Consider the following 26,306-nt stretch of genomic DNA (forward strand, 5'->3'; position numbering starts at 1 on the left):
GAAGTGAATTTTCCATGACTTTACAGCACCTACATGTGTAGAACTGATCAGATTTTAGGGTTAAATCTGAAATGTGAACTCTTCCCACTCACTTTATGGTTTGGGATTATAGTCTTTGAACATTCAGAATCCTGTCAGTGCATTTATTGTCGTCTCTTTTAAACAAAAGACACAGACGTTCACAAATAATCAGAATAGTCTAATGGGAACTAAACAGAACACTGGAGTTGTGTGAAAGGGAGACAAAAATTCCATGACTTTTCCAAACCTTTCATTCAATTTACAAAATTCCATGACTTTTCCAGGCCTAGAAAATTACATTTTAAATTTCCATGACTTTTCCAGGACTGTGGGAACCCTAATTTATTCATTAGGAGTGTTTCAATCGCTCAAAAACACATGTTTGACACAAACACAAAAATGTATGTTTTCAAGATATTTTGGACCAACAGGAATAGTAATAATGGAAAACTATGCTGTGTGTGTGCGCGCGTGTGTGTGTGTGTGTGTGTGTGTGCGTGCGTGTGTGTAATGCTTCACATGTAGACAAGCAGGTGGTGGGCCCTTTTCTACAAAAATACACTGAAGTAGTAAAAGCCGTTTTTCATGAATTGTGTGTGTTTACAGTGAATCAAAGCGTACAATAGTGATGTCTGTTATCGTTTATCCCCACACACCCACCGCCAGATAAGTGACGTACTGCACCTTTATAATTAAACTAAAATGCTCTCAGTATCAGGAACTACAACTACAGGGCTCTAGTCAAAACGCATTGTCTTTAAACCAGATTTCTACATTTTCTCCTTGTATCTAAATTAAACAATACCATTTTTAGTGCAAACACAGATCCTCTTTATTAAATATTCAAACCACACTTTCAACATGTCACATTCAATTACACAAGTGTCCCATTTTATCCACTCACTGACAAAGTAAAGGGGAAGTGGATGTAAATGTCAAATATTACACCTGTGTGTCTGTGCTTTGTTATAATGTGGTTTCTTCGTCAAAATCATACCACAAATTCTGTCTTCTCTAAAACAGAAAATACTCCTTAAGTGGTGATACAGGAAGTGCATTGTATTTTTAAAATCCATGCACCTTCACTAGAATCATTTTGACCACTTCAGCTTTTTCTCTATATTAAATTACACAGATATCAGACTGGACTTATCAACATTCCATATTTCCAGACCTGAAAAATGACATTTTTCACAGCTTTTCCAGGACTTCCATGACTGTGGGAACTCTGTACCAACCCTGAGTTTAATGCAATACTGCAAAATATTTCAGGTAAATCAATAAAGAAAAGTGGTTACAGTTACACCATCCACTGTGGTGAACTAAAAATACAAAATTTTGATAATAAGGAATAGACTTGATACCTGTATGAGAATTTAAGTCATTTATCCTCCATGTACATCTCTCACTTTAATGTTGATTCACAAGACCTGTATTTACACCATGATCTTCCCTTGGCATACCTTTGGCACACCATTATCTAAATTATGGCATGTTTCTGTCTAACCGGTGTCTACTGACCTTCATAGTCTTAGCACACTCGCTGAAAGCAGAGTCAAGGAGCTTGAACCCTCCAAGTTCACACTCCGTTCACTTTTGAAATCGTACTATGTCGACTTATCATCCCACTGTGGCCGTATTATTCATGGTAAATAAACTTCTCCTGTTTAAGAGGTGCACATTGGTCTCCAGCCTTTTACTTCCTCCCTTTCTTGGACAAGCTGAAAACTTCTATAACAGTACCCAATACCGATTCTGATACCACAATGATAATTAAAAAAACAAAAACAAAACAAAACAAAACAAAAAAACAAAACACGCTCTTTGGACAATAGAATGTGATTTTCAACATTAAATGGTAGTATTTTCTTTTCTGTTTCCGTGTGTGTTATATGTGTGTAATGGTCAGAGGTGCAGTAGGTTCATGTTGGTCCATGTGTGTGTACTAGTCTATGTGCTCTGACACTTATTGTTCTGATAAAATGTTAGTATTAGTAGCATTAGTATTGATACCAGCTCAAATGAGGATCTAGTTTCAGTGTTTGCATGTTTCGCACATGATTTGAATCCACACCACTGCACAGCATCACATACAGTAAAATCATAACAGAAATAGTCTTTTACATGTTTCAGTCTCACTGGTGAAAAACATCTGAACCACAGCTGCTCTGTGTAAACTGACGGGCGATTTATAGAGGCAGGTGTGTTGCCCAAGGACACAATAACAGCCGTTGTTTTGGAGGAGTCCAAATGAACATATCATCTATAATAAAATACTGTTTATGACTGCAACAAGAGCTGAACTCACACAAAAATCATCCATATAATGTGACAAAATGCTGTGTATGATTTTTACTGTCTTAAAAACATGAAAAACAGAATTAGTTCATTAGAAACAGTTCCAAAGTCCTTCCTCACAAGCATTCAGAGCATCCTAATTATTCACCGAGATGAGTTTATAAAAGCTTTTCACAACCACTATCACAGTAAAGCTTACCACAACTAGCATGCTAACCCACACATCCTGATTATCAGCTGCTTTATAATTAGATGCAGACTGTATACAACAGATTTATTTTGACCTCAAAATACAAATACAATCTATCAGCACTGGGGCAAGACACTTTCTGCTCAAACACATTATGAATAAACCTTTCCACACTATATTATCATGGATGAATATGAAATGAACATGTATTTTTATTTAACACCAATAATGAAGGTGTAGGAAGGTGGGTAATACTAGACTAGATAATAGTATTAACAGAAAACTCGGTTCTTGTTTAGCTCAGTTATTTGTCTTCTTTTATCCCTAGTTCAGCCCTGGTTCACTTCTAGTGCAGTTTCAAAATAGTAGGTTTGAAAAGTACGATATATTTGTTCACTTCCTATTCTGTAAAAATAGGAAGTGAGCATGGGCGCGCTTCATCGACTCTATTTCTCTCTCTCTGGAACTGCTACTGCAGACTTATCATTTTGGTCTTAAAATGTTCATATTAACCTGTTCTACATGACATGGTTTTTATTGTACATCACTTCCTATTCCTAATATGGAACTCGGCTCCAAATGCATTCCTATAACTGCAGACCTCAGTGAGCTTCATTTGACTGGAGCTGGAAGCTGTGGGTTCCATCACACTCCCTCAGTCCATTTCTTTACACAGCTGATATGATATGATGTATATGTCTTTTTTTCTTTTTTTTGATAATTACAAGTTGGGGATAGGGGGTAGGTGAAAACAGAGATTTTCTGAACACTCAAGTCTCAAATGCAGGACAAATACACAAATACACAACCATGCAGTAATAACTCTGAGTACTGTATTTTTCGGGCTATAAGGCGCACTTAAAATCCTTTCCTCCTTTCTCAAAAATCATCAGTGCTCCTTATAATCCGGTGCCTTATGTATTCATTCTGGTTGTGCTTACCGACCTCAAATTGATTTTATGTGATACATGGTACTCAAAATCTATTAAAATAATTTTGTATGACTTTGGTAAGTTATGAAGCCACACCACTTGATGGATTGTCAGAGCTGCTGTAGTCAGGAGCCTCTCGGAGTAAGACCAACAGAAGCTGACGCATCAGGACACAACGAGGGAGCTGTTTTTTCAGTGATTATAGTTTATACAAATTACTCATGTGGTTTTAAGATTTGTTTCTGTAAAACGTAAATAAATGTGCACAAAGCTGCATTAAACACATTATTACTCAATGTATATTTGAGTCCTCCTCGTAGAAAAAAAACAAAACTTAAATGATCCATGATCTGCCAATGGATGCCATCGTCTGTTTGTTTGGCTTAATGCACTTTATAATCTGGTGCAATATGAAAATAGATGAGAGAATGCAACATTATTGATATTGCACTTTATAATGCACATTATAGTCCGAAAAATACATTTAATTTAGAGCGACAGACTATTGCTACATGCTTAAAACTATTGGTGGTTTTCAGGGGGAGAGAGCAGATTTCCATTCTGATTAACTTGTACTTTGTCATGAAATATCCAAAAGGTAAATTCACAATTGTTGAACCTGGTATTTTCAATTATTGACTAAACCCTAAGAACTGTACAGCAACATAATTTTACATTTGAATAATATTAATTTTAGCTGCCCCCATTTGTATTAAGTAATATTGGCCTATAGAAAGTTGTGATGTCATCTGAAACCCTGCAATAGACTACACTATATGTTTATTTCATGATATTAATGCCATGTACTAGTACTGCTCTCCTCACTGTCACATGTGGTGATGGGACTTTCGGCTCTTTTGTTTGATCCGTATCTTTTGGATCTGTTTGTGTCAAAGAACTGTTCAAAAGACTGGCTCTTTTACTATTTATTTACATGACAGAACCCAATGTGAAAACTTATTTAACTACAAATTAATCACAGAGAAATTAAATGAAAAGACTAAAATTTGTTTAAAATGGCTTAAGCTGAAACCGAGGGTGTGTTTACCCTTTGAAATTATGAAATTCTAAATAAAACTTTGTTCTATAGTAAGAATTATTTGTTAAAAATGAACTATTGCCAAATGTGTTGTGTATCTTGTGTTGCTTCTGTGCTGTCTTGTGTTGTCTCATGTGTGTTAATCATCATAATAATGTGAAAAGAAAAAGATTTTGTTCTTTTAAAAAATGAGATAAGGAAGTGTTCCAAAGAGCTGGCCTGTTCTCAAACATCACATCACTAGTGAAATACAAAAGAGCAGGTTACCTGCTCGTAAGCATGACTCTGACTGTAATGTGGTCAGGTTTGTAGACATGGTTTTACCTGAGAGTTGATGAGGCGCAAAGTGGTTTTTGAGCCCACATCGTTTTCAAATCCTGCGGTCGGCGCAGCGTTGAACCGCAGCACAGCATCATGAGAATCTAGACCCAAACGACAAAAACAAGATTCAGAATAGAGCTGCAAAATTAAAGCTCCTATATTACAAAAAATGGACTGTTGAGAGCTTTAAGCCTTGTTAGAATCATGTTACGTCCTCAAAAACAGACCTGGAGTTGTGTTTTGTTTCATTCTGAATGTCTTTCATTCTGTCTACATCTTCAAAGCTCAAAATGTTCTGTTCCACCTTGTGATGTCACGAAGCGGTAGTTTTCAAGTTAAAAGTTACCCTTTAACTTTGGTTCTGTAGAGATTGGCAATTCCAGGGCTGATGTATGGAGTTTAAAAACATAGCAGAGCACTTCCCATATTACCACATGACATCACAAGGTGGAACAGAGTTTTTCAGCCTAAATCTGCAGAGTTTGTGTGTTAAACATGTGTGAACGAAACAACAACAACTGCAGGTCTGTTTGTGATGCGTTAACGACATTATAACACAGATCGGTCCTTTAAAGCTGGACTGTGTAACTTCTTACTTTGTCTGGAATGTTCTACACTATGGATTATTTTACATAAACATGTATTCTTACTTGCCTCTTCACAGATCAGACCTATGAACTTGGCCTGGTTGTGTCACCTGCTTGTCTCTATGGAGATAGTAAAGTTTAATGCCATACTGTAGAATGTACAAAGCAATCTCCATGGAGACAAGCAGATGACGGACCATCCACCTGAAAAGTTACATAGTGAAGTTTTATTCACAAATTATTGTGAAGGGTCGCAAGTATCAAATTGCAAAGACTGCAGTAATTTAGTTCACATAATTTCATTTGCAAACAACAAAATATCCTGTTTTATTCCATGTAAAAGCTGCAAGCCCTGTAGATTGGATCCCTACAAACATGTTCTGAAATGTCCCAGTGTGTCAGATGCCCTCCCCGTGTGTCTATTGAGTCTAATTCTACATAAAAGCTGCTAATCCTATGGTTAAAACCTGAAATTTGATGCTTTGACTGGATTATAATTCATATTTCTCTTTTCTCTCTAATGTCGATGTGCTTCAGCACTTACACCAAACTGAGAAGTAAAACTGAAAATGCAGCATTTATTAATAATTCAGAAAAAGAAGAAGTAGCATAACGATAATACACAAAACAGCAGGAGAAGCATCTGTTCAGAACTGTCGATGTAAAATCTTTGCTGACAAACCTGAAGACAGAAGAGTGGCAAATGGTCAACTTTTTATACAGGTAAAGTGTTTTGCCCAAAGACACAAACACGACATTTACCTACAGGATCACACCACCAAATTGTGAGTCAGTGGATCTGATCGCTCAAACAATGATGTTTATATGTTATTAGGTTCTTTTTTCAGACCAAGAGTTTGTTTTTGTACGTGACAGTTTGTTCTGCTCCCTGTGCTCTTCCTCAGAGTCTCATGATGTTGCAAATTCGAGCAAACTGAATCCGAAATCCGGCGCCTCAGGAGGAGGAAGCAGTTCTTCACCAACACTGTTTACAGTGCGGGGGAAGAGCTGTTGATCTTGACTGGGGACGTTGTCCGGCGGTGGAAAGAAAACTTTGAGGATCTCCTCAATCCCACCGTCACATCTTCCGAGCAGGAGGCCGAGGCTAGGGACTCGGAGGCGGACTCATCCATCACCCTGGCTGAAGTCAATGAGGTGGTTGGCAAGCTTCTTGGTGCCAAGACTCCAGGGGTGGGTGAGATCCGTCCTGAGTATCTTAAGTCTCTGGATGTTGTGGGTCTTGGCTGACACTCCCCTTCAACATCGCGTGGCGGTCGGGAACAGTACCTCTGGACTGGCAAACTGGGGTGGTGGTCCCTCTGTAGGGTGTGTTCTAACTACAGGGGAATCACACTTCTGGCTCCCTGGTAAGGTCTATTCCAGGGTGCTGGAGAGGAGAAACCGGCTGATAGTCGAACCTCGGATCCGGGAGGGGCAATGTGGTTGTGGCTGTGGAACACTGGACCAACTCTACACTCTCCATCGGGTGCTCGAGGGTTCATGTGAGTTTGCCCAACCAGTCCACATGTGCTTTATGGACTTGGAGAAGGCATTCGACCGTGTCCCTTGTGGTGTCTTGTGGGGGGTGCTCTGGGAGTATGGGGTCCGGGGCCATTTGCTAAGGGCTGTTCGATTTGGGGACCACAGGATCTCATCTCTGCTGTTCGCAGGTGATATTGTTCTGTTGGCTCAAAAGACCAGGACCTGCAATGTGCACTGGGGCGGTTTGTGAGCTGAGTGTGAAGTGGCTGGGATGAGGATCAGCTCTTTCAGGTCCGAGGTCGTGGTTCTTGGGAACACCTCGGGGTCCCCCCGGAGGAGCTGGAGGACGTGTCTGGGGTGAAGGAAGTCTGGGAGTCCCTGCTTAGACTGCTGCCCCTGCGACCCAGCCCCGGATAAGCGGAAGAAAATGGATGGATGGATGTTTCCTTATCGCGTTCTGTCCTATGTTCCTTTTTTGAACGTCCTCCCTGTTTCCCTGATGTAAATTTTGCATATGACATTACATTTATGCTCTGTTCATCTATTTTATCTATGTTCTATTTTCTCTTTTGGGTAGACAAGTACTTGCCTGAGTTTCCTGTACAGTTCAGTTTCACTCAGTGGTGGACTCTGCATTTCACACCTAGACCTTCACATGGTTTGGATGGACTAAGTCTAGGCGAGGGCCACTTGTTGTCAAGCCGCTTTAACTATAAAGTGCTGTGAGAAACACTGATATCTCCAGTACTGTCCTATAGAGACCTGTGACATGAGGGACCAGGATTAAAACAAGGACTGAACCTGGACTAAAGCTCCGCACCCTGCTGCAGGGCAGCTGTCACCCGATCACGCTTTGCAGACACCCTGCTCTGCGGACTCGGGGTTCTCCCTCTCGCTCTCTCTCTCTCATGTCCAAGATTAGTCATGGTTTAGTCTTAGTTTAGTCCTGGTTTAAACCTTGTTTAGTCCTCCTGGTTTAGACCTGGTTTAATCCTGGTTCAGTCCTGGTTTAGTCCTTCTGGTTCAGTCAGGGATCACATACCCGCACTTAAAAAATCCACACTACACCACTGGTAATTAATAATAGTAATAAATAGTAATAATAATTTAAATTTGCGTAGCCCGCTGCAGACACAGTTTGCTGCTTTGACTAGTTCGCTCTCTGACTGTCCAATCAACGGCTCTGAATCTGGTGACGTCGTTCACTTCCAGAAGGCCCTGGTGACACCAACAACCAATTTTGTGTTGGAGGGCCTGCAGAATGGATTGCAAAGCAGTCAGATTTCTTTGACTTTGACTCTGCCTGGCAACAAATGACGACTGAAATGTGATTGGTCAAATACTTTAATATGAAAATACATGTGTGGAAGCAGCACAAGCATCGGAAAAGCTCTAAAAGGAAGAGGACAGACCATTTGGAATTATTTAAAATTAATATAATTAACATCAGTCTGTGATTCAGATATTTTTTAGCCCAGCAGAGAAGGACTTGCAGGCCCTGATGGCCCAAGACTGGTTTCATTGGTGTGTTGATATTGTGTTTTCTCATTGCCCTCTGCACTTTTTCTGTTATGCCCCTGATGTGCGTTAATGTTACCAAGCCTGCGTTCTTTTTTTCAGTTTTATCTTTGTTTTTCTGGTTCCAGGTCTTTCTCTCTGACCCGTTATTTTCCTTTGTTTATTGCCCATTTTGGAAGTTGGTGTTGCTTTAAAGCGTCATCTTCCCCCTGTGGCTGTGGGATGTTCCAATGTCCATAAGAGCTACTGGTCAGTGTGTCATTGATGTTTATGTTGAGAGCAGGACTCAAACCACCAATGTTATAAAAAAAAAAAAAAGGATCTCTTGATGATAAATAATTATCCATTTGCGAAGCCTGGTGAGTTTTGGAATACAAACAAAGGTTTATTCTTTGTTACAGCAGATATGGACAGGGCCTGCGTGTCTCCTCTGTACAATCTACCAGCTGTTGACAGAAGCATATTGAACCTGTGGACAAAGTGCAAAGCAGGTACTTAACAGTGATAAAGGTGAGACGCCAGCACACAACAGGGGCATAATGACTCATGATGATGTCAGGAGTTAAACTTTGGCAGGTTCCACTGTAAAACTTAGTGACCTCAGAGTATGATCAATGAGATGTAGTTAAAACTCCATACGCCTTCACCAGAATCAGTCTGGCCATTTCAACTCTGGGTTTGCCTTTCTTTTAAGTTGAAACTATTGTTTTAGCGTCTCTCTATATAAAAATACAGACATATCAGGCTGGATTTAAAGCAATACTGCGGAATGGCAAAGCAAAAATAATAAAGGTAAGTTACAGAGTGCCCATTTAATTCTTAAATTACATCGTCCACACTAGCGTTGTCATTCTAAAATTTCAAACTCAGTTTTGATACTATGGAAAATTCTCAATACTCCGTCAAAGTAAAATGTTTACTTTCCAAAACCTCTTGGACACAAAAAGTCCAGATGACCACTACTGAAAGCTTCTCGACAAAATGTGATTAATAAAGACCAGAACTATGACAGTACAGTAGTCAATTTGGCAAATGAAAAAAATGAAGAAAAAAAAAAAAATGATTTTACAACTTTTTGTGTTTTTCTTTTCTTCACAAATGGACACTTAACTGATGTGAAACTATGATGAATGTTTACATCAGATTCTATCCCACCAAACCATATAATAAGTGGAGAAATCGGTCATGCAGAGAGAATTAGAAACAGGTCAGAGTTCCAAATAGGACGTGAGCATGGCCATTTATTTGGCTCCATCGACTGTGGAACACTAATTGAAAAACAGCATTGCTAAGACCTCCCTGCCAAACCAGCAGTGCAAGTGGGAAGGGGCATTACCGTCAACGGCCTCTCACCAGATTGACTCTTTGGTTGCTTGCTGTAAGTCGAAACATGAAACTTTTCTAAATTTGCCCTGATAACTTCCAGCCTTGATGAGCTTCATTTGACTGAAGCTGAATGCTGTGTGTGATGTTGCAATCACTAAGTTCACTTCTTACAGTCTGACTGTAAAAACTGTAGTGTGGATGTGTGAGCTCTCACCGATCTCTTTGCCCAGTCTGGAGTTCTTCATGGAGCCTGCGGAGGACACCACGGCGCACGTCTTATATGGTCCCACTTCGGCTGTGATGCTCCGGGTCGGCAGCTGTGACGCCCAGGGCAAAGAGGAGAAGGGCTGGAGCTCCTGGGTCAGAGTGGACACCTCCACCTGCTCTTTCAGCTGAGGACAGGACAAAGGTTACTCTACAACTGCAAATGTAACTCCAAGTCACTTCTATTGTTATTATTTCACTTAAGTTATGTGAAAATATCATGGAATCAAAATATCTGATTCTCATCTTCAAACAAGCATCGCAATTAGTTTTATGTTTTAATAATAGGATTTAGTTTCACATTTTAAACACGTCCTGAAATATGAACTGACTAAGTAATACAAGAATCACATTTCAGAACATGTTCATTCATTCTTTGCAGCCTTTGAGACTTGTTCATTTTATGTCCATAAAAGTCAAATGAGCTCTGTATGTATGTGAAAGGATTTTCCCTTGAGGTCAAAGGCTAAAGTCTAAGTCATTCCAATTTCAATTCAACTGTGATTAATAATTTATTTACAGAGCCAAACCTGGAAAACTTTCTGGTTACCTTAATAATCTCCTTAACATCAGATCAGGTTACCGGCTTTGTTTTTCCTCACAGTTGCTCTGGTACTTCACTGATCTAGAAAATCAGCCTTTCCTACAGCTCCATGCTCTTAGAATCATTTACAGAAAGATCTTAAATTGGAATCTATGATGTCACTTGACAAGTTCAAGGAAACTATAAAAAGTGCAGTGACTGAGAAGTGTGTGTTTTTCTTGAGACATGCAAATGCTTTTCTAATGTGATACTTTGTGATTTGACTGTTCTGTGTTGAGTGTGTTGCTGCAGCCTTGACCATGTCTCTCTTGACAAAGAGAATCTGAATCTCAGTGTGAGCCCCTGATTAAATAAAGGCAAAAAATCTTGAAATCTTGCAGTCCTACTATGTGACCAAATGAGTGAATTCCAAGATAGGTTAATACAACCGATGTTTTATTTATGGTTTTCAGCTTCCTGATAGGTGACATTTGAGAACTTGTCACAATGATTGAATTTGAAAGATTTAGTTTTAAAATGTTAATTTCTATGGCAACGCTCCTACTTTTCCATCATTCTGAAAACCATGGATAGCAGAGACTGTTAAATTCCAAAGTGTTATCCATCTTAAATATTGTATGTATATTTATATATAACGCTCAATGATGGTCATTCAGACCTGACAGAGCAGCTGGGGTCCCGTCAGCTTCACACCAGAGGGGGCGCCCTCATGACTCTGGGGGTCCACTCCATACTTATTCATGGCCTGAGGAGACAAAGAAGAGCCTCGTACATGGTTTGGTGGGATAGTGCTTGTGGTAAACATTTATTACAGTTTTATATCAGTGATAGTTTGGGCAAAAAGTAAAAAAGACAAGTAACACAGAGTTCAAAAACAGAATCCCGTCTGCCTATGTCATCACCACTGAAAACTCCATCCAAAATACATACAAAATGCAACTTTCACTTGACAAAATAAAGGTGTTCTCATTCATTTGTATTAGTCTACTAGTAATCATAACCAGTGTGAAGTTTTGGCCCTTGCAAAAGAAAAATGAAATTCTGTCAATTGGACAAAAGTGTTTAGAGTGAAGACCTTTCGCGGCTCATCCACACTGCCTTACATCTGCCTGAAGGGAGGAGCTGAAACTACTGTGAAACTAACACCTACTTGTTTAAAGTTTCAGTTTGTAGTTGTACTTCAGAGCTTTGTCCAGCAGAACTGAAGAAGCAGCTTAAATAATGATGGATCGTACCTGACTACCCACTGAGGGATTACACAGACAACGTTTTGGCCCTTGTTTACGTTGTTTGGTAACAACTATAGAATTACCTCTACATATGTCACATCTGCTGTCTGTGTCCACCCATGAAGTAAAATTAGAAGTTCTATAACACAGAAATTACAAAATTAGAAAAAACTAGGCCAGATGTCTGGGAAAATCTTAAATCAAATGATGTTACTTTCGATGTTCAGATCACCATGTTACCTTTTATTGTTTTGAAAATGCAATATTCGCTGAAAACAATGTATTAACATATAAGTTTCACTTGCATTGTTGATGCTCAGAGTCTCCCCTCCCTTTGCTGTCTGCACTAAGGCACTCCCCCTTTGGAGCACTACCACAACACTATCAGCAGCTGAAAGTACTATACTATATAATATACTATACTATACTGCACATCACATCAGGTTTGTCAAGTTGCGGTTTACAGTTTTATATCATGTTTTTGGACATTTATGGAGAATTGATTACTCAAACATGGCTGGATGACATTGAAAACCTTTTCAGGGATGTTTTTGATGACAGAACAGAAAGCTAAAAAAAAATCTTAAAAAATGGAAAATAAACATTTTGCACAATAGCTCCTATAAAACTGTACTTTTCCATTGTTTTTACCTGGAAGTTCTGCACTACTTTCTTGAGCCTTGAGGACAACATGCTGCTGGACATGTCCTCATCCCAGACCTGTCCAAGAAGAGCGTTAGGTCCATAGAACTCGTCTGTGGTCCTGCCGCTCAGCTCGCCCCTGCGCCTGCCTCCAAACAGGGTCTCCAGGGCGCGGGTCAAAGGGCGCGGGAACATGCGCGTGAAGAAGCCGGCGCTCACGTGATCCTTCTGCCGGTGTATGGAGGCGGGCGCTTCTTGGTGGGTGTGGTTTAGAGCTGACAGCACAGGGATTGGTTTGTTGATGTACACTGGTTTGGATCCACCTCGCAACTCCTATAAACAACAAGACGGATTTGAATGTGTAGATCATCAGCGGCTGTGGCCATTTTATCCAAAGGTCAAATATCACACAAAATGTACTCTTGTGAGTTTTAAACCATGTTATAACTTGTGCTTTGTTTCATTCACACATGTTTGAGTAACCTTTTATTACTGGTCTGTCTCAAAATGTTGTGATGTCATGAAGTGGTCATTTTCAACTCAACAGCTCCTTTTATCTACAGTATAGTTCAGTGTTTATTGGGCAATTCCAAGGCTGAACTTGATTCCAAATGATTCTAGTGAAAGGTGTGTTTTCTGAGTGTTTTCTTGTTTGAGAGAAAAAGAACGTGCTAAATCTGCAGGGTTAGTGTGTTAAATATGTGAATGAAACAAAACACAACTCCAGGTGTGTTTGTGACGAGGAAACAATATAACATAGATCAGAAAATAGCAATGTAATGTACTGTGAGCCCTTTAAAGAAGATGTATGTGCCCAGCAACCTCACTGTCACCACATCCTGTCCTATGTTTTTTTTGCTGAGTCATGCTAAAATGAATAAATATTTAAAGATAATGCAGTGAACAGTACTGTCGTAATACTCCATAGGTCTTGAAGGCGCTTAGACTCGCTTTTGTCATGTACAGTACTCCAGGTCTGACACTTGACGAGTACGATCATACTTCAGTTTCAACTTTTTAAAACATCCTACCTGTCCACCTGCCTCACGTCAACGTGCCACTCCTCACTTTTTCACGCCCTCGCTCCTTCCGGCGTACAAGCACACACAGGCTCCCACCAAGCAAAAACAAATCCAAATTTATGTTAGTGTTAGGACAAAGCAGACCTACAACACCGACCTACAACCCCAACCTACAGCACCGACCTACAACACCGACCTACAACCCCAACCTACAGCACCGACCTACAACACCGACCTACAACACCGACCTACAACCCCAACCTACAGCACCGACCTACAACACCGACCTACAACACCGACCTACAACACCGACCTACACTACACACCGACCTACAACGACCTACAACACCGACCTACAACACCGACCTACAACCCCAACCTACAGCACCGACCTACAACACCGAACCTACAACACCGACCTACAACCCCACCCTACAGCACCGACCTACAACACCGACCTACAACCCCAACCTACACAGCACCGACCTACAACACCGACCTACAACACCGACCTACAACACCTACAGACCTACAACACCGACCTACAACCCCAACCTACAGCACCACACCTACAACACCGACCTACAAACCCACCGACCTACAACCCCAACCTACAGCACCAACCTACAAACCCAACCTACAACACCTACAGCACCAACCTACAACACCGACCTACAACACCGACCTACAACCCCAACCTACAGCACCAACCTACAACCTACAACCTACAGCACCAACCTACAACACCGACCTACAACACCGACCTACAACACTGACCTACAGCACCGACCTACAACACTGACCTACAACACCGACCTACAACACCGACCTACAACACCGACCTACAACACCGACCTACAACACTGACCTACAGCACCGACCTACAACACCGACCTACAACACCGACCTACAACACCGACCTACAGCACCGACCTACAGACACCGACCAACGACCTACAACACCGACCTACAACACCGACCTACAACCCCAACCACCGCACCGACCTACAACACCGACCTACAACACCGACCTACAACACTGACCTACAGCACCGACCTACAACACCGACCTACAGCACCGACCTACAACACCGACCTACAACACCTGACCTACAACACTGACCTACAGCACCGACCTACAGCACCGACCTACAGCATAGACTTACAGGTCCGTGCTGTAAGTCCACATGTCTTTTCCTCATAAAAGTGCACAAATGCATGTGTATTTGTCCCATGTGTGTTTGGTAAATGTGCAGAGGTAAATCCCACTGCAAAACCAGGAAGAGAATGTGACTCCAATTTGGAACTATAGGAACAAACAGGTTTAAAAATCCTACCCACTTTCTTCACAGTTCTTTTAAAGAAAGGGTTCTCAAACTGTGGGTGAGGGTCCAAAAAAGGGGCACAGAGTGTTTAAGTGCAGTACAGCTAAATGAACATTAATCAGGTAAAATGGAGATAGATTTATAAAAACTACGGGTGGGACTTGATTAAAAAAATTGATCTAATGAATTACAGGCATTGTAATTAATTAATCTCAATTAATTGCAGAACAATATTTGCCCCAAAAGTAACATTTATTTTATGTAAATAAATTTTAGTGCACTCAGTTTCTTCCTGAGGGCCGTCATGCGGAGTTTGGGCTGACGCCTCTTGTTTGTACTCAGAGCAGGACTACTCTCGCCCACAGCTCCAGCGGGTTCTCTACTCACTGTGACATGTTTTGCATTATTGGCTACATAGGGGTGAGGGGCTTCTGTGATATGCAAAGTCTTTTCTGCACAGTTTTAAATAAACGACATCTGTGTTAATACTTCGAGTCATTTTATTAATAGAATGTCCCGTCTGGCAGACCCAGAGTGCGTTCATGCTCCTTTGGTGTAGTTGGAACTGTGTGCGTCAGTATAATTGTTGTACCACGACATGGTGCACTGAGCAATCATAGTTAATGTGTTAATGTCCCACCCCTAATAAATATATTGACATACTTGTGCCAAAATGTAAAATACAAATAAAAGTAGAAATGACAAAGATGGTCTTGATTTGGTCCATGGTCTCGGTCTTTTCTCGGTCTCGGCCTTTAAAAGTCTTGGTCTTGTCTCGGTCTTGACCCTCAGAGGTCTTGATCTTGTCCTGGTCTCAGGACCCCGTGGTCTCAGACAGGTCTTGGTCTCAATTATTGCAGTCTTGACAACAACACTAGTGAACAGGGAGCTGTAGGTGGATGTCACTGACACACTAATAGATGGATAGATAAATACTACTTTATTTATCCCAAAGGAAATTCATTTTTTCATCCAGCATAATATAATAAAATATAATATAATATAAATCATAATATAATCAGTAATTCAGTTATAGTGAAGCGTATCTCCAGAGGTGCTCTCTTGTCCGGTGATGTAATGATCATTTTGACGCTACATACTGAAGTATTCTACATATTAAAAAAATCGAGTAGTCTTTAATTTGAGTTTTAATAGGTTAGTTATTTTTTGTTTTACAGTTTTGACTACAGTAGCTGTTAGCTTTGAGGCACCACAGAAATGACAGAGCTGTGTATATCTTTAATACAACAGAGATGGTTTAGATTTTTTATGTTAAGGAAGGAAGGAGGCATTCATCATAAGTAGCCTCTGACATTTACTACACTTTAATGAAGTTAAGTCAGTTCATTTGTCTGTCAAAACAGATTTGACCAAGTTATGAATGATCAGGACTGACATCATTTATTTTGTTGTCTTAACTGGGTTACATATATTTACATATACTGACTGCTTGGGAGCAGTAAATTGTTGTAACTGAAGGATTATCAAGTTTTCCTAGATTTGATTTTTCCATCCATCCATTTTCTTCCGTTTATCCGGGGTCGGGTCGCGGGGGCAGCAGCCTAAGCAGGGACTCCCAGACTTCCTTCACCCCAGACACGTCCTCCAGCTCCTCTGGTGAGACCCTGAGGCGTTCCCAGCGCAGAGACATAGTCCCTCCTGGATGTCCTTCTGGTGGAACATGCCCGGAACACCTCCCGAGGGAGCAGCGGCTCTACTCTGAGCTCCTACTGTGTGACTGAGCTCCTCACCCTATCTCTAAGAGAGCGGAGATGAGATCCTGTGGTAACCAAACCAGACCCCTCTGGTCTCTGACTGCACCTAGAAATTCTATCCATAAAAACAATGAACAGAACCGGTGACAGGGGAGCCCTGGCAGAGTCCAACATGCACCGAGAACAGGTCTGACTTACTGCCAGCAATGAACACATCTCCTACTTCTTTTGCTGTTGCTCAAGTCGCACGTGAGTCACCTTTATGCAGCTTCTATGATTTCTTTATAATTACTTCTGCGGGCGGGCTCCCCCCCGAACTGCCACCTTACCGTGGTGGGGGAGTTTGTGTACCCGAATGATCCTAGGAGCTATGTTGCCCGGGGCTTCACGCCCCTGGTAGGGTCTCCCATGGCAAACAAGTCCTAGGTGACGGGGCAGACTAAGAGCAATTCATAGAACCCATATGAACAGTTTAATATCGAGGACCCTGACGTCGCCTGGTATGGCGCAGCCGGGGCCCCACCCTGGAGCCAGGCCTGGGGTTGGGGCTCGAATGCGAGCACCTGGTGGCCGGGCCTTTGCCCACGGGGCCCGGCCGGGCTCAGCCCGAAAGGACGACGTGGGTCCACCCTCCTGTGGGCTCACCACCCGCAGAGGGGTTCATAGGGGTTGGGTGCATAGAGGACTGGGCGGCGGTCGGGAACGGGTGTCCTGACGGCCTGGTCCGCACACACAGCATCTGGCTGTGGCGACGTGGAATGTCACCTCGCTGGGGGGGAAGGAGCCTGAGCTTGTGCGGGAGGTTGAGAGATACCGGCTAGATATAGTCGGGCTCACTTCTACGCACAGCTTGGGCTCTGGTACCCAACTTCTTGAAGGGGGTTGGACCCTCCATTTCTCTGGCGTTGCCCACAGGGAGCGGCGGTGAGCTGGTGTGGGCTTGTTTATAGCCCCACAGCTCAGCCGCCACGTGTTGGAGTTTACCCCGGTGAACGAGAGGGTCGCGTCCCTGCGCCTTCAGGTCGGGGACAGGTCTCTCACTGTGGTGTCGGCCTATGGGCCGAACAGCAGTGCTGAGTACCCGGCCTTCTTGTAGTCCCTGGGAGGGGTACTGGACAGTGCACCGACCGGGGACTCCGTTGTTCTACTGGGGGACTTCAACGCCCACGTGGGCAACGCCAGTGACACCTGGAGAGGGGTGATCGGGAGGAACGGCCTCCCCGATCTGAACCCGAGCGGTGTTTTGTTATTGGACTTCTGTGCTAGTCACAGTTTGTCCATAACAAACACCATGTTCGAGCACAAGGGTGTCCATAAGTGCACCATGTGGCACCAGGACACCCTAGGTCGGAGGTCGATGATTGACTTTGTAGTCGTGTCATCTGACCTCCGGCCACGTGTCTTGGACACTCGGGTGAAGAGAGGGGCTGAGTTGTCAACCGATCACCACCTGGTTGTCAGTTGGGTTCGCTGGCGAAGGAGGAAGCCGGAGGGACCTGGCAGGCCCAAGCGTGTAGTGAGGGTCTGTTGGGAACGTCTGGTGGAGCCTCTGTCAGAGGGACCTTCAACTCACACCTCCGGGAGGACTTCTCCCGGATTCCGGGGGAGGCTGGAGACATGGAGTCCAAGTGGGCTATGTTCTCAGACTCCATTGTCAATGCAGCTGCTCGTAGTCTGTGGTGCCTGTTGCGGCGGCAATCCCCGAACCCGGTGGTGGACACCGGAAGTAAGGGATGCCGTCAGGCTGAAGAAGGAGTCCTATCGGGCCTTGTTGGCTCATGGGACTCCTGAGGCAGCTGACAGGTACCGGCGGGCCAAGCGTGCTGCAGCCCGTGTGGTCGCAGAGGCAAAAACTCTTAGCTGGGAGGAGTTCGGGGAGGCCATGGAGGAGAACTATCGGACGGCCTCAAAGAAATTCTGGCAAACCGTCCGGCGCCTCAGGAGGGGGAAGCAGTTCTTCACCAATACTGTTTACAGTGCGGGGGGAGAGCTGTTGGCCTCGACTGGGGATGTTGTCGGGCGGTGGAAGGAATACTTTGAGGATCTCCTCAATCCCACCGTCACGTCTTCCGAGGAGGAAGCAGAGGCTGGAGACTCAGAGGTGGACTCATCTATCACCCTGGCTGAAGTCACTGAGGTGGTTGGCAAGCTCCTTGGTGGCAAGGCTCCGGGGTTGGATGAGACCCGTCCTGAGTACCTGGAGTCTCTGGATGTTGTGGGGCTGTCTTGGCTGACATGCCTCTGCAACATCGCGTGGCGGTTGGGGACAGTATCTCTGGACTGGCAAACCGGGGTGGTGGTCCCTCTGTATAAGAAGGGGGACCGGAGGGTGTGTTCCAATTACAGGGGAATCACACTCCTCAGCCTTCCCGGTAAGGTACTGGAGAGGAGAATCCGGCCGATAGTCGAACCTCGGATTCAGGAGGAGCAGTGTGGTTTTCGTCCTGGCCGTGGAACACTGGACCAGCTCTACACTCTCCATCGGGTGCTCGAGGGTTCGTGGGAGTTTGCCCAACCAGTCCACGTGTGCTTTGTGGACTTGGAGAAGGCATTCGACTGTGTCCCTCGTGGTGTCCTGTGGGGGGTGCTCTGGGAGTATGGGGTCCGAGGCCCTTTGCTAAGGGCTGTCCGGTCCCTGTATGACCGGAGCAGGAGCTGTGTTCGCATTGCCAGCAGTAAGTCAGGCCTGTTCCCGGTGCATGTTGGACTCCGCCAGGGCTGCCCTTTGTCACCGGTTCTGTTCATTGTGTTTATGGACAGAATTTCTAGGCGCAGTCAGGGGCCGGAGGGGGTCCGGTTTGGGGACCACAAGATCTCATCTCTGCTGTTCGCAGATGATGTTGTCCTGATGGCTCCATCAAACCAGGACCTGCAGTGTGCACTGGGGCGTTTTGCAGCCGAGTGTGAAGCGGCTGGGATGAAGATCAGCTCCTCCAAATCCGAGGCCATGGTTCTCGACCGGAAAAAGGTGGCTTGCCCTCTCCGGGTGGGTGGAGAGTCCTTGCCTCAAGTGGAGGAGTTCAAGTATCTCGGGGTCTTGTTCACGAGTGAGGAGAGGATGGAACGTGAGATTGACAGGCGGATCGGTGCAGCGTCGGCAGTGATGCGGCCGCTGTATCGGACTGTTGTGGTGAAGAGGGAGCTGAGCCGAAAGGCGAAGCTCTTAATTTACCGGTCAATCTACGTTCCTACTCTCACCTATGGTCATGAGCTCTGGGTAATGACCGAAAGGACAAGATCGCGGATACAAGCGGTCGAAATGAGTTTCCTCCGCAGGGTGGCTGGGCGCTCCCTTAGAGATAGGGTGAGGAGCTCAGTCACACGGGAGGAGCTTGGAGTAGAGCCGCTGCTCCTCCACGTTGAGAGGAGCCAGTTGAGGTGGCTCGGGCATCTGTTCCGGATGCCTCCTGGACGCCTCCCTCGGGAGGTGTTCTGGGCATGTTCCACTGGGAGGAGGCCCCGGGGAAGACCCAGGACACGTTGGAGGGACTATGTCTCTGGGCTGGCCTGGGAACGTCTCGGGATCCCCCTGGAAGAGCCGGAGGACGTGTGTGTGGAGAGGGAAGTCTGGGAGGCCCTCCTCAGACTGTTGCCCCCGCGACCCGACCTTGGATAAGCGGAAGAAAATGGATGGATGGATGGAATACTTCTGCGGGCCAAGACATCACCACATTCTACAGGCCAGTCGTGTTATATAAGAATTAAACAAGCAACAGTCACCAGAAGCATGTGTGTGATTGTGAAATGTGAAATTGCACTGAGGTTAAAGTGTGCTGAAAGATTGTGTTTTTAAACTGTTTTGAACTGTTTATTGTAGGCAAAGCCCGACCAGGGACAGGAGCTGAGAATTATGCCATTACAACTATGTATGACTGTGCTGTCCCTGTCAAATAAACACATCCAATAACAAATAAATAAAATGTAATATCAATGGGGGCACAAATGTGGATTTGTATTGTAATGCAGTGAGTTCTTGGGTCTGGTCACTAATAGAAATTACCAGGTTCAACTTTGTGAGTGTTTCTGTCGGTTCTATCGGTATAATCTGACACGTGGATCATTCTGTTACAGCAGAGCCTTTTGAACTTTGGAGACAGACTAATAATAAAGAGTTACTCAAACATTTTGAGGAGCAAACAACATTCTAACATGGCTAAAAGCTCAAGAGTCAGTGTTGTGTATTCTAGAAGCTTTAATGGTATGAATGTAAATAATGACTGACCTTGGTGTCAGTGTGGGTGCGCGGCTGTGCCCTGGTCCGCGCCTTCACCCCAAAGATGGCATCAGTCACGGGGACGCTGTTCTCCGCGCACAGGACGTACAGCAGCGCCATGGAAATGCAGAAGAAGCCCATGCACAGCGCCCCCCTCCGCGCTCTCCTCCTCATCCTCCAGAGGGGGCTCACGCGATCCATCGCAGCGCCTGGGATCTGAGCACAAGTGGGTCAAATGCACAAGGGACAGGTGAGTCAAATGCACGAGGGACAGGTGAGTCAAATGCACGAGGGACAGGTGGGTCAAATGCACGAGGGACAGGTGGGTCAAATGCACGAGGGACAGGTGAGTAAAATGCACGAGGGACAGCTGGGTCAAATGCACGAGGGACAGGTGGGTCAAATGCACGAGGGACAGGTGAGTCAAATGCACGAGGGACAGGTGGGTCAAATGCATGAGGGACAGGTGGGTCAAATGCACGAGGGACAGGTGAGTCAAATGCATGAGGGACAGATGGGTCAAATGCATGAGGGACAGATGGGTCAAATGCATGAGGGACAGTTGGGTCAAATGCATGAGGGACAGATGGGTCAAATGCACGAGGGACAGATAGGTCAAATGCACGAGGGACAGATGGGTCAAATGCATGAGGGACAGATGGGTCAAATGCATGAGGGACAGATGGGTCAAATGCATGAGGGACAGATGGGTCAAATGCATGAGGGACAGATGGGTCAAATGCATGAGGGACAGATGGGTCAAATGCACGAGGGACAGATAGGTCAAATGCACGAGGGACAGGGTCAAATGCACGAGGACAGATGGGTCAAATGCACGAGGACAGATGGGTCAAATGCACGAGGGACAGATGGGTCAAATGCACGAGGGACAGATGGGTCAAATGCACGAGGGACAGATGGGTCAAATGCACGAGGGACAGATGGGTCAAATGCACGAGGGACAGGTGAGTCAAATGCATGAGGGACAGATGGGTCAAATGCATGAGGGACAGATGGGTCAAATGCACGAGGGACAGATGGGTCAAATGCACGAGGGACAGATGGGTCAAATGCACGAGGGACAGATGGGTCAAATGCACGAGGGATGCACATTGAAGGACCAAAACATCCATTTGTCAAATGTCAAACATGTGTCCTTTAAAGTCTCTGTACCTGGTTTTGTGTGTGAGACAAATGTGTGTGTCCCAGTGCAGATTTGATGTAGAATCATTTCCTGAGGTCAGAATAAGTCCACTGTGTGCTGTTGGTGTACAGCATTTTATTGTCAGAGAGAAGTGTGTGTTAGCATGCTAGTTCCTGTCAGCATTACCATCGCAGATAACAGATCAACTGATTGTTTAGAATCCAGAGAAACTGATGGTCGATAAGCTCTGTCGACAGAAACTTGCTTCCATGGAAATGTTGTTCCTTTGGCTATAATGTTCCACAATGTTCGGCATTCAACTTTTCTGTCTCCATGTAGAATGTTCTGAAGTACGATTTAAAATGTCTCTTTCAATCATGCAGGTGTTGTGCTAAATGACAAAGTGTAGTTTCAGTTGTGTAACAGCTGATAAACTTTGTGATGCCACTGAAACGTATCAATGAAGATGCATTAAGAATGAACCCGCTTGGATTTTATAGGTCACAGAATAAAGGACGTGAAGTCCAGAGGATGAGTGGACGCTGCCACAGCCCCGAGCGAGGGATGAAGTGAGGCGGAAAGACTGAAGAACACAGGACAATACAGAACAAAGAAGAGAGAGAGAGGGAGAGAGAGAGAGAGAGGGAGAAAGAGAGAGAGAGAGAGAGAGGGAGAGAGGAGAGAAAGAGAGAGGAGATAAAGAGTGAGGGAGAGAGAAAGAGAGAGAGAGAGGAAGAGAGAAAGAGAGAGGAGATAAAGAGTGAGGGAGAGAGAAAGAGAGAGAGAGAGGAAGAGAGAAAGGGGGGGAGAGGGAGAAGAGAGAGAGTTACAGAGAGGGAGAGCGAAAGAGGGAGAGGAGAGAGGGAGAGAGAAAGAGAGAGAGAGAGGAAGAGAGAGGGAGAGCGAAAAAGGGGGGCAGAGGGAGAGAGAGAGAGAGAGAGGGAGAGAGAGAGAAGAGAGAGTGTTAGAGAGAGGGAGACCGAAAGAGGGGGGAGAGAGAGAGAGAGGGAGAGAGGAGATAAAGAGAGAGAGAGAGAGGAAGAGAGAGGGAGAGCGAAAGAGGGGGGGAGAGGGAGAAGAGAGAGAGTAAGAGAGAAAGGGGGGAGAGGGAAAGAGAGAGGAGAAGAGAGGGAAGGTGAGTGAGGAGAGAGAGAGGAGAGAGGGGATGAGAGAGTGGGAGAGAGGCGGGGAGACGAGAGAAGGAGCAAGAGAGGAGCCAGAAAGGGAGGAGAGAGAGAGGGGAGGGAGGGAAAGAGAGGAAGGAGAGACAGAGGGGGAGAGAGGAAGGGGGAGTAGAGATGGACAGAGAAAGAGAGCGAGAGGGTGGGAGAGGGGGCTGCCATTTGACCAAAGACAAAGAGGAGAGAAAGAGCGTGATTACGAATTCAAGGCGACGCCGCAGCTAAAGAATGACATTCTGAAGCACGCTGCCATCTGGGCCTCTCAGAGTGGAGTTTACATGTTCTGTCTGTGTCTCTGGACTTTTAACTTTAGATTTGAACCTTTATAATGACCTCTGTGGGCCAAGACATCACCACATTCTACAGGTCAGTTGTATTATATCAGAAATAAACAAGCAGCAGTCACCAGAAGCACCCCCAGCAGAACTACATGTGGACTGCCACCTGAACTGAAGCACGTAACTTCAGCTGTTTACCTCCAGGCTCAGGTCCTGGTTAACCCTCTCCAGGCAGGCGTTGCAGATTTGCATTCCAAGTACCTACTTACTCCACATCCATATTATGTGAGCTTTTTTTTTTTATTCAGGAGCTTTTTTTCCCATCCATGCTGATAAACGTGGGCAATGCAGACTGTGCAAGAATGGCTCCACGCAAACGGCCTGCCAGAAGTGCAAAATACTTTTTTTGTTTACAAAGAATAAAAAAGTCAGAATTGTATATTACTACCCCATATTATAATTTTCCCCAAATATCAGATTTTTCCTGATACTAAAAATTTATCTGAGCCTGAGAGGGTTAAAAACAAACCAAAACTGCACCCACCTGTGAATACTGCATTGTGTGTGTACAGGTATGTGGGTTTGAATGTGGGAGTGTCTGATTGTGAAATGTGAAATTGCACTGAGGTAAAAGTGTGCTGAAAGATTGTGTTTTTAAACTGTTTTGAACTTCAGATGTTCACCTCCAGGCTCAGGTCCTGGTTAGTCAGAAATAAACCTGAGTCTGCCAAAGATAATTCAAGCCTGAAGTTTAAGCTGCACTTTATGCTTGTGGTGACTCTGAGAAGACCAGAGCAACAGAGCAACGACACACTCAGGCTTTTTTCTGTCATGGAACGAGTTGGGGCTTAAACTGGAGATGGAGTAAGTCTGAGCTCAGGATTTCAGGATAAATCTGAATTTGTTAAGACCCTTCGATGGGACACCCCCGAGTATTGAACATACAATAACAGAGCAGCTGTTTATACACGACACTAGGCCCAGTTGAATACAAAACACAGTTGTATGACAGATATATCATAGGGGACCCCACTCCAGCTCTTCATCAGTTTGGACCTGAAAAACGTTGAAGACCCCTGTTTTAGACACATATTGTGAGTTAAAATGTGCAGATTATAACATCATGATCCAAGGGTGTGATAGATTATAACTATAGAGCAGACACCAGCACAATATGTCTACTTTATCAAAATGTAACATCATGATTTGCATTTAAATATCTGATAAATCATGATGTGAATGAAAAATAAACACATGTACTTTTGTTTTCACAGGAGGGTCATGTGTAGGACACTGCAGCATTGATCCTGTACAATGTGTCTGAGTGAGTCCAGTCAAGTACAGATCAATCATGTACATATAGAACGGTTCACACACACACACACACACACACACACACACACACACACAAAACCTGCCTCGTGCTTGTACACACACTACATCACACAGGATTGATTTGTGACACTGAGGAAACTATTGAAAACTATTGTAAAACTATTGTCTACTGCAGGCATGTCCAAACTATGGCCCGTGGGCCAAATGTGGCCCCCAGACCAATTTTTCTTGGCCCTCAGTCTTCCAGGTGAATTGACCCAAATTACGTTGCATCAATTAAAAATTAACTTTTTACTGCAAGTTTTTTGAAAATCTACCTTGATGAAGGTAACTATTAAATATAAGTGTGTAGTTTAAGGATCTTAGAGAGATATACACCCAGGTTCAAGCCACTCCGTAAAAAGAGTAGAAGCTTGCTTGAACAGTTGTTATACAAAAAACTGTTGTACATCCTTCATTTGTACTCACGACGGCACATAGTCGAAACTAACATGGACGAAAAAGCAGTACTCAAAAAAACAGAAGGAGTTGGTTAAACACATGGAAAAAGAGTTTCCAGGTAGCAGGAAATACCTAGAAAAATGGCAGAAAAGATATGGGTTTAAACCTACACTTGAGAAAGAGCAACTTGATGAACTGATAAATCAGCTATTGATACACAACAAGCAGAAAAATAGAAGCAGGGAGAAAGGAGCAGCAGCCCAGCACCCTCCCTCTACTGCGCCTCGATTAGTCCCAGACCAAGGGAAGAGAGTAAGATAACAGAAACAGAGGCAATAGTTCTATAGTTAAAAAAAACAAAAAAAACAAACAAAACTGACCCCTCCATAGGCTGGAGGCTAGTGAAAGATCTAAGAGCAGATCCGAAGTAAAATACTTAAGGACATAACTTGACCGTCCAAGGGAGAATTGCTAGCTCTGATAGGAAGTTAACAATAAAAAAAAATAAAAAATCTAATAAATGATGGCTTTTCTAGGATTGTGTAACGGCTACAGAGCTTGATTACTGGATTACACCCTCCTACCAAAGCCACTTCAAGACTTGATTTTTCCTGAACCTAGGGAAATGAATCACAAAGTAACTTGAACAGATGAGGCAAATTTGGCATTCAAAAGAAATAAACTAATGAAGTCAACTGTATTGGCATTACAAGATTACACTAAACTTGAGTGATACTGTGTCTTTTTCAAAATTTGGTACAGACCAAAATACTAAGCCAGCGCAGCGAGTGATAAAAGACAATGCTAATATCGTTCAAATAATATAAGAGCAAGCGAATACATCTGAAAGGGTGATTTGGTTGAGAAACAGTGCAGAAATCAGAGATCAAAGATATATGTGGGATCAAATGAAAAAACATTTTTACCAATCCATGTTTAAATGAGCATGAGCCATGAGGTATATCATGTCTCAACAGGAGGGATGGTGGCACCAGTAAATCAATACTTTAATACAATAGGATTTAATACCTACTCAAAAAATTTGTGCAGACAGTGTTTAATCTGCAAGTTTAGACCTAAGAGAGGCCAGTTTCCTCAACCAACCTACCCCCTTTCAGACCCTACATATGGATTTTATTACTGTTTAGGAGTAATAGATGTTTTTCAAAATGGATTGAAATATTTCCCACAGCCAAACCTGATACAATCACAGTGGCAAAAACCCTATGTAACCACATTATTCCCACCTTGGGTATATC

The 26,306-nt window shown here is 43.9% G+C and overlaps 1 protein-coding gene across 3 annotated transcripts in view; it reads right to left on the minus strand.

Moving 5' to 3' along the window:
• Window positions 1–26,306, minus strand: part of st6gal1 (ST6 beta-galactosamide alpha-2,6-sialyltranferase 1) — a 63,044-nt gene that overhangs the window by 13,446 nt on the left and 23,292 nt on the right. For 2 of the 3 annotated variants that reach the window (XM_055148460.1, XM_055148461.1), the window contains exons 3-7: window positions 20,678–20,884; window positions 12,403–12,726; window positions 11,181–11,267; window positions 9,929–10,106; window positions 4,805–4,902 (exon numbers count right to left, since the gene is read on the minus strand). In XM_055148460.1, coding sequence (XP_055004435.1) covers window positions 4,805–4,902; window positions 9,929–10,106; window positions 11,181–11,267; window positions 12,403–12,726; window positions 20,678–20,884 — 894 coding nt within the window. Of the gene's footprint in view, window positions 1–4,804; window positions 4,903–9,928; window positions 10,107–11,180; window positions 11,268–12,402; window positions 12,727–13,424; window positions 13,728–20,677; window positions 20,885–26,306 lie in introns of those variants that run through there. The other variant, XM_055148462.1, reaches the window with a different exon arrangement.

Source organism: Boleophthalmus pectinirostris, unplaced genomic scaffold (genome assembly GCF_026225935.1).
Source record: "Boleophthalmus pectinirostris isolate CB_2022bp ecotype Guang Dong unplaced genomic scaffold, ASM2622593v1 HiC_scaffold_12, whole genome shotgun sequence".
NCBI lineage: Eukaryota > Metazoa > Chordata > Actinopteri > Gobiiformes > Gobiidae > Boleophthalmus > Boleophthalmus pectinirostris.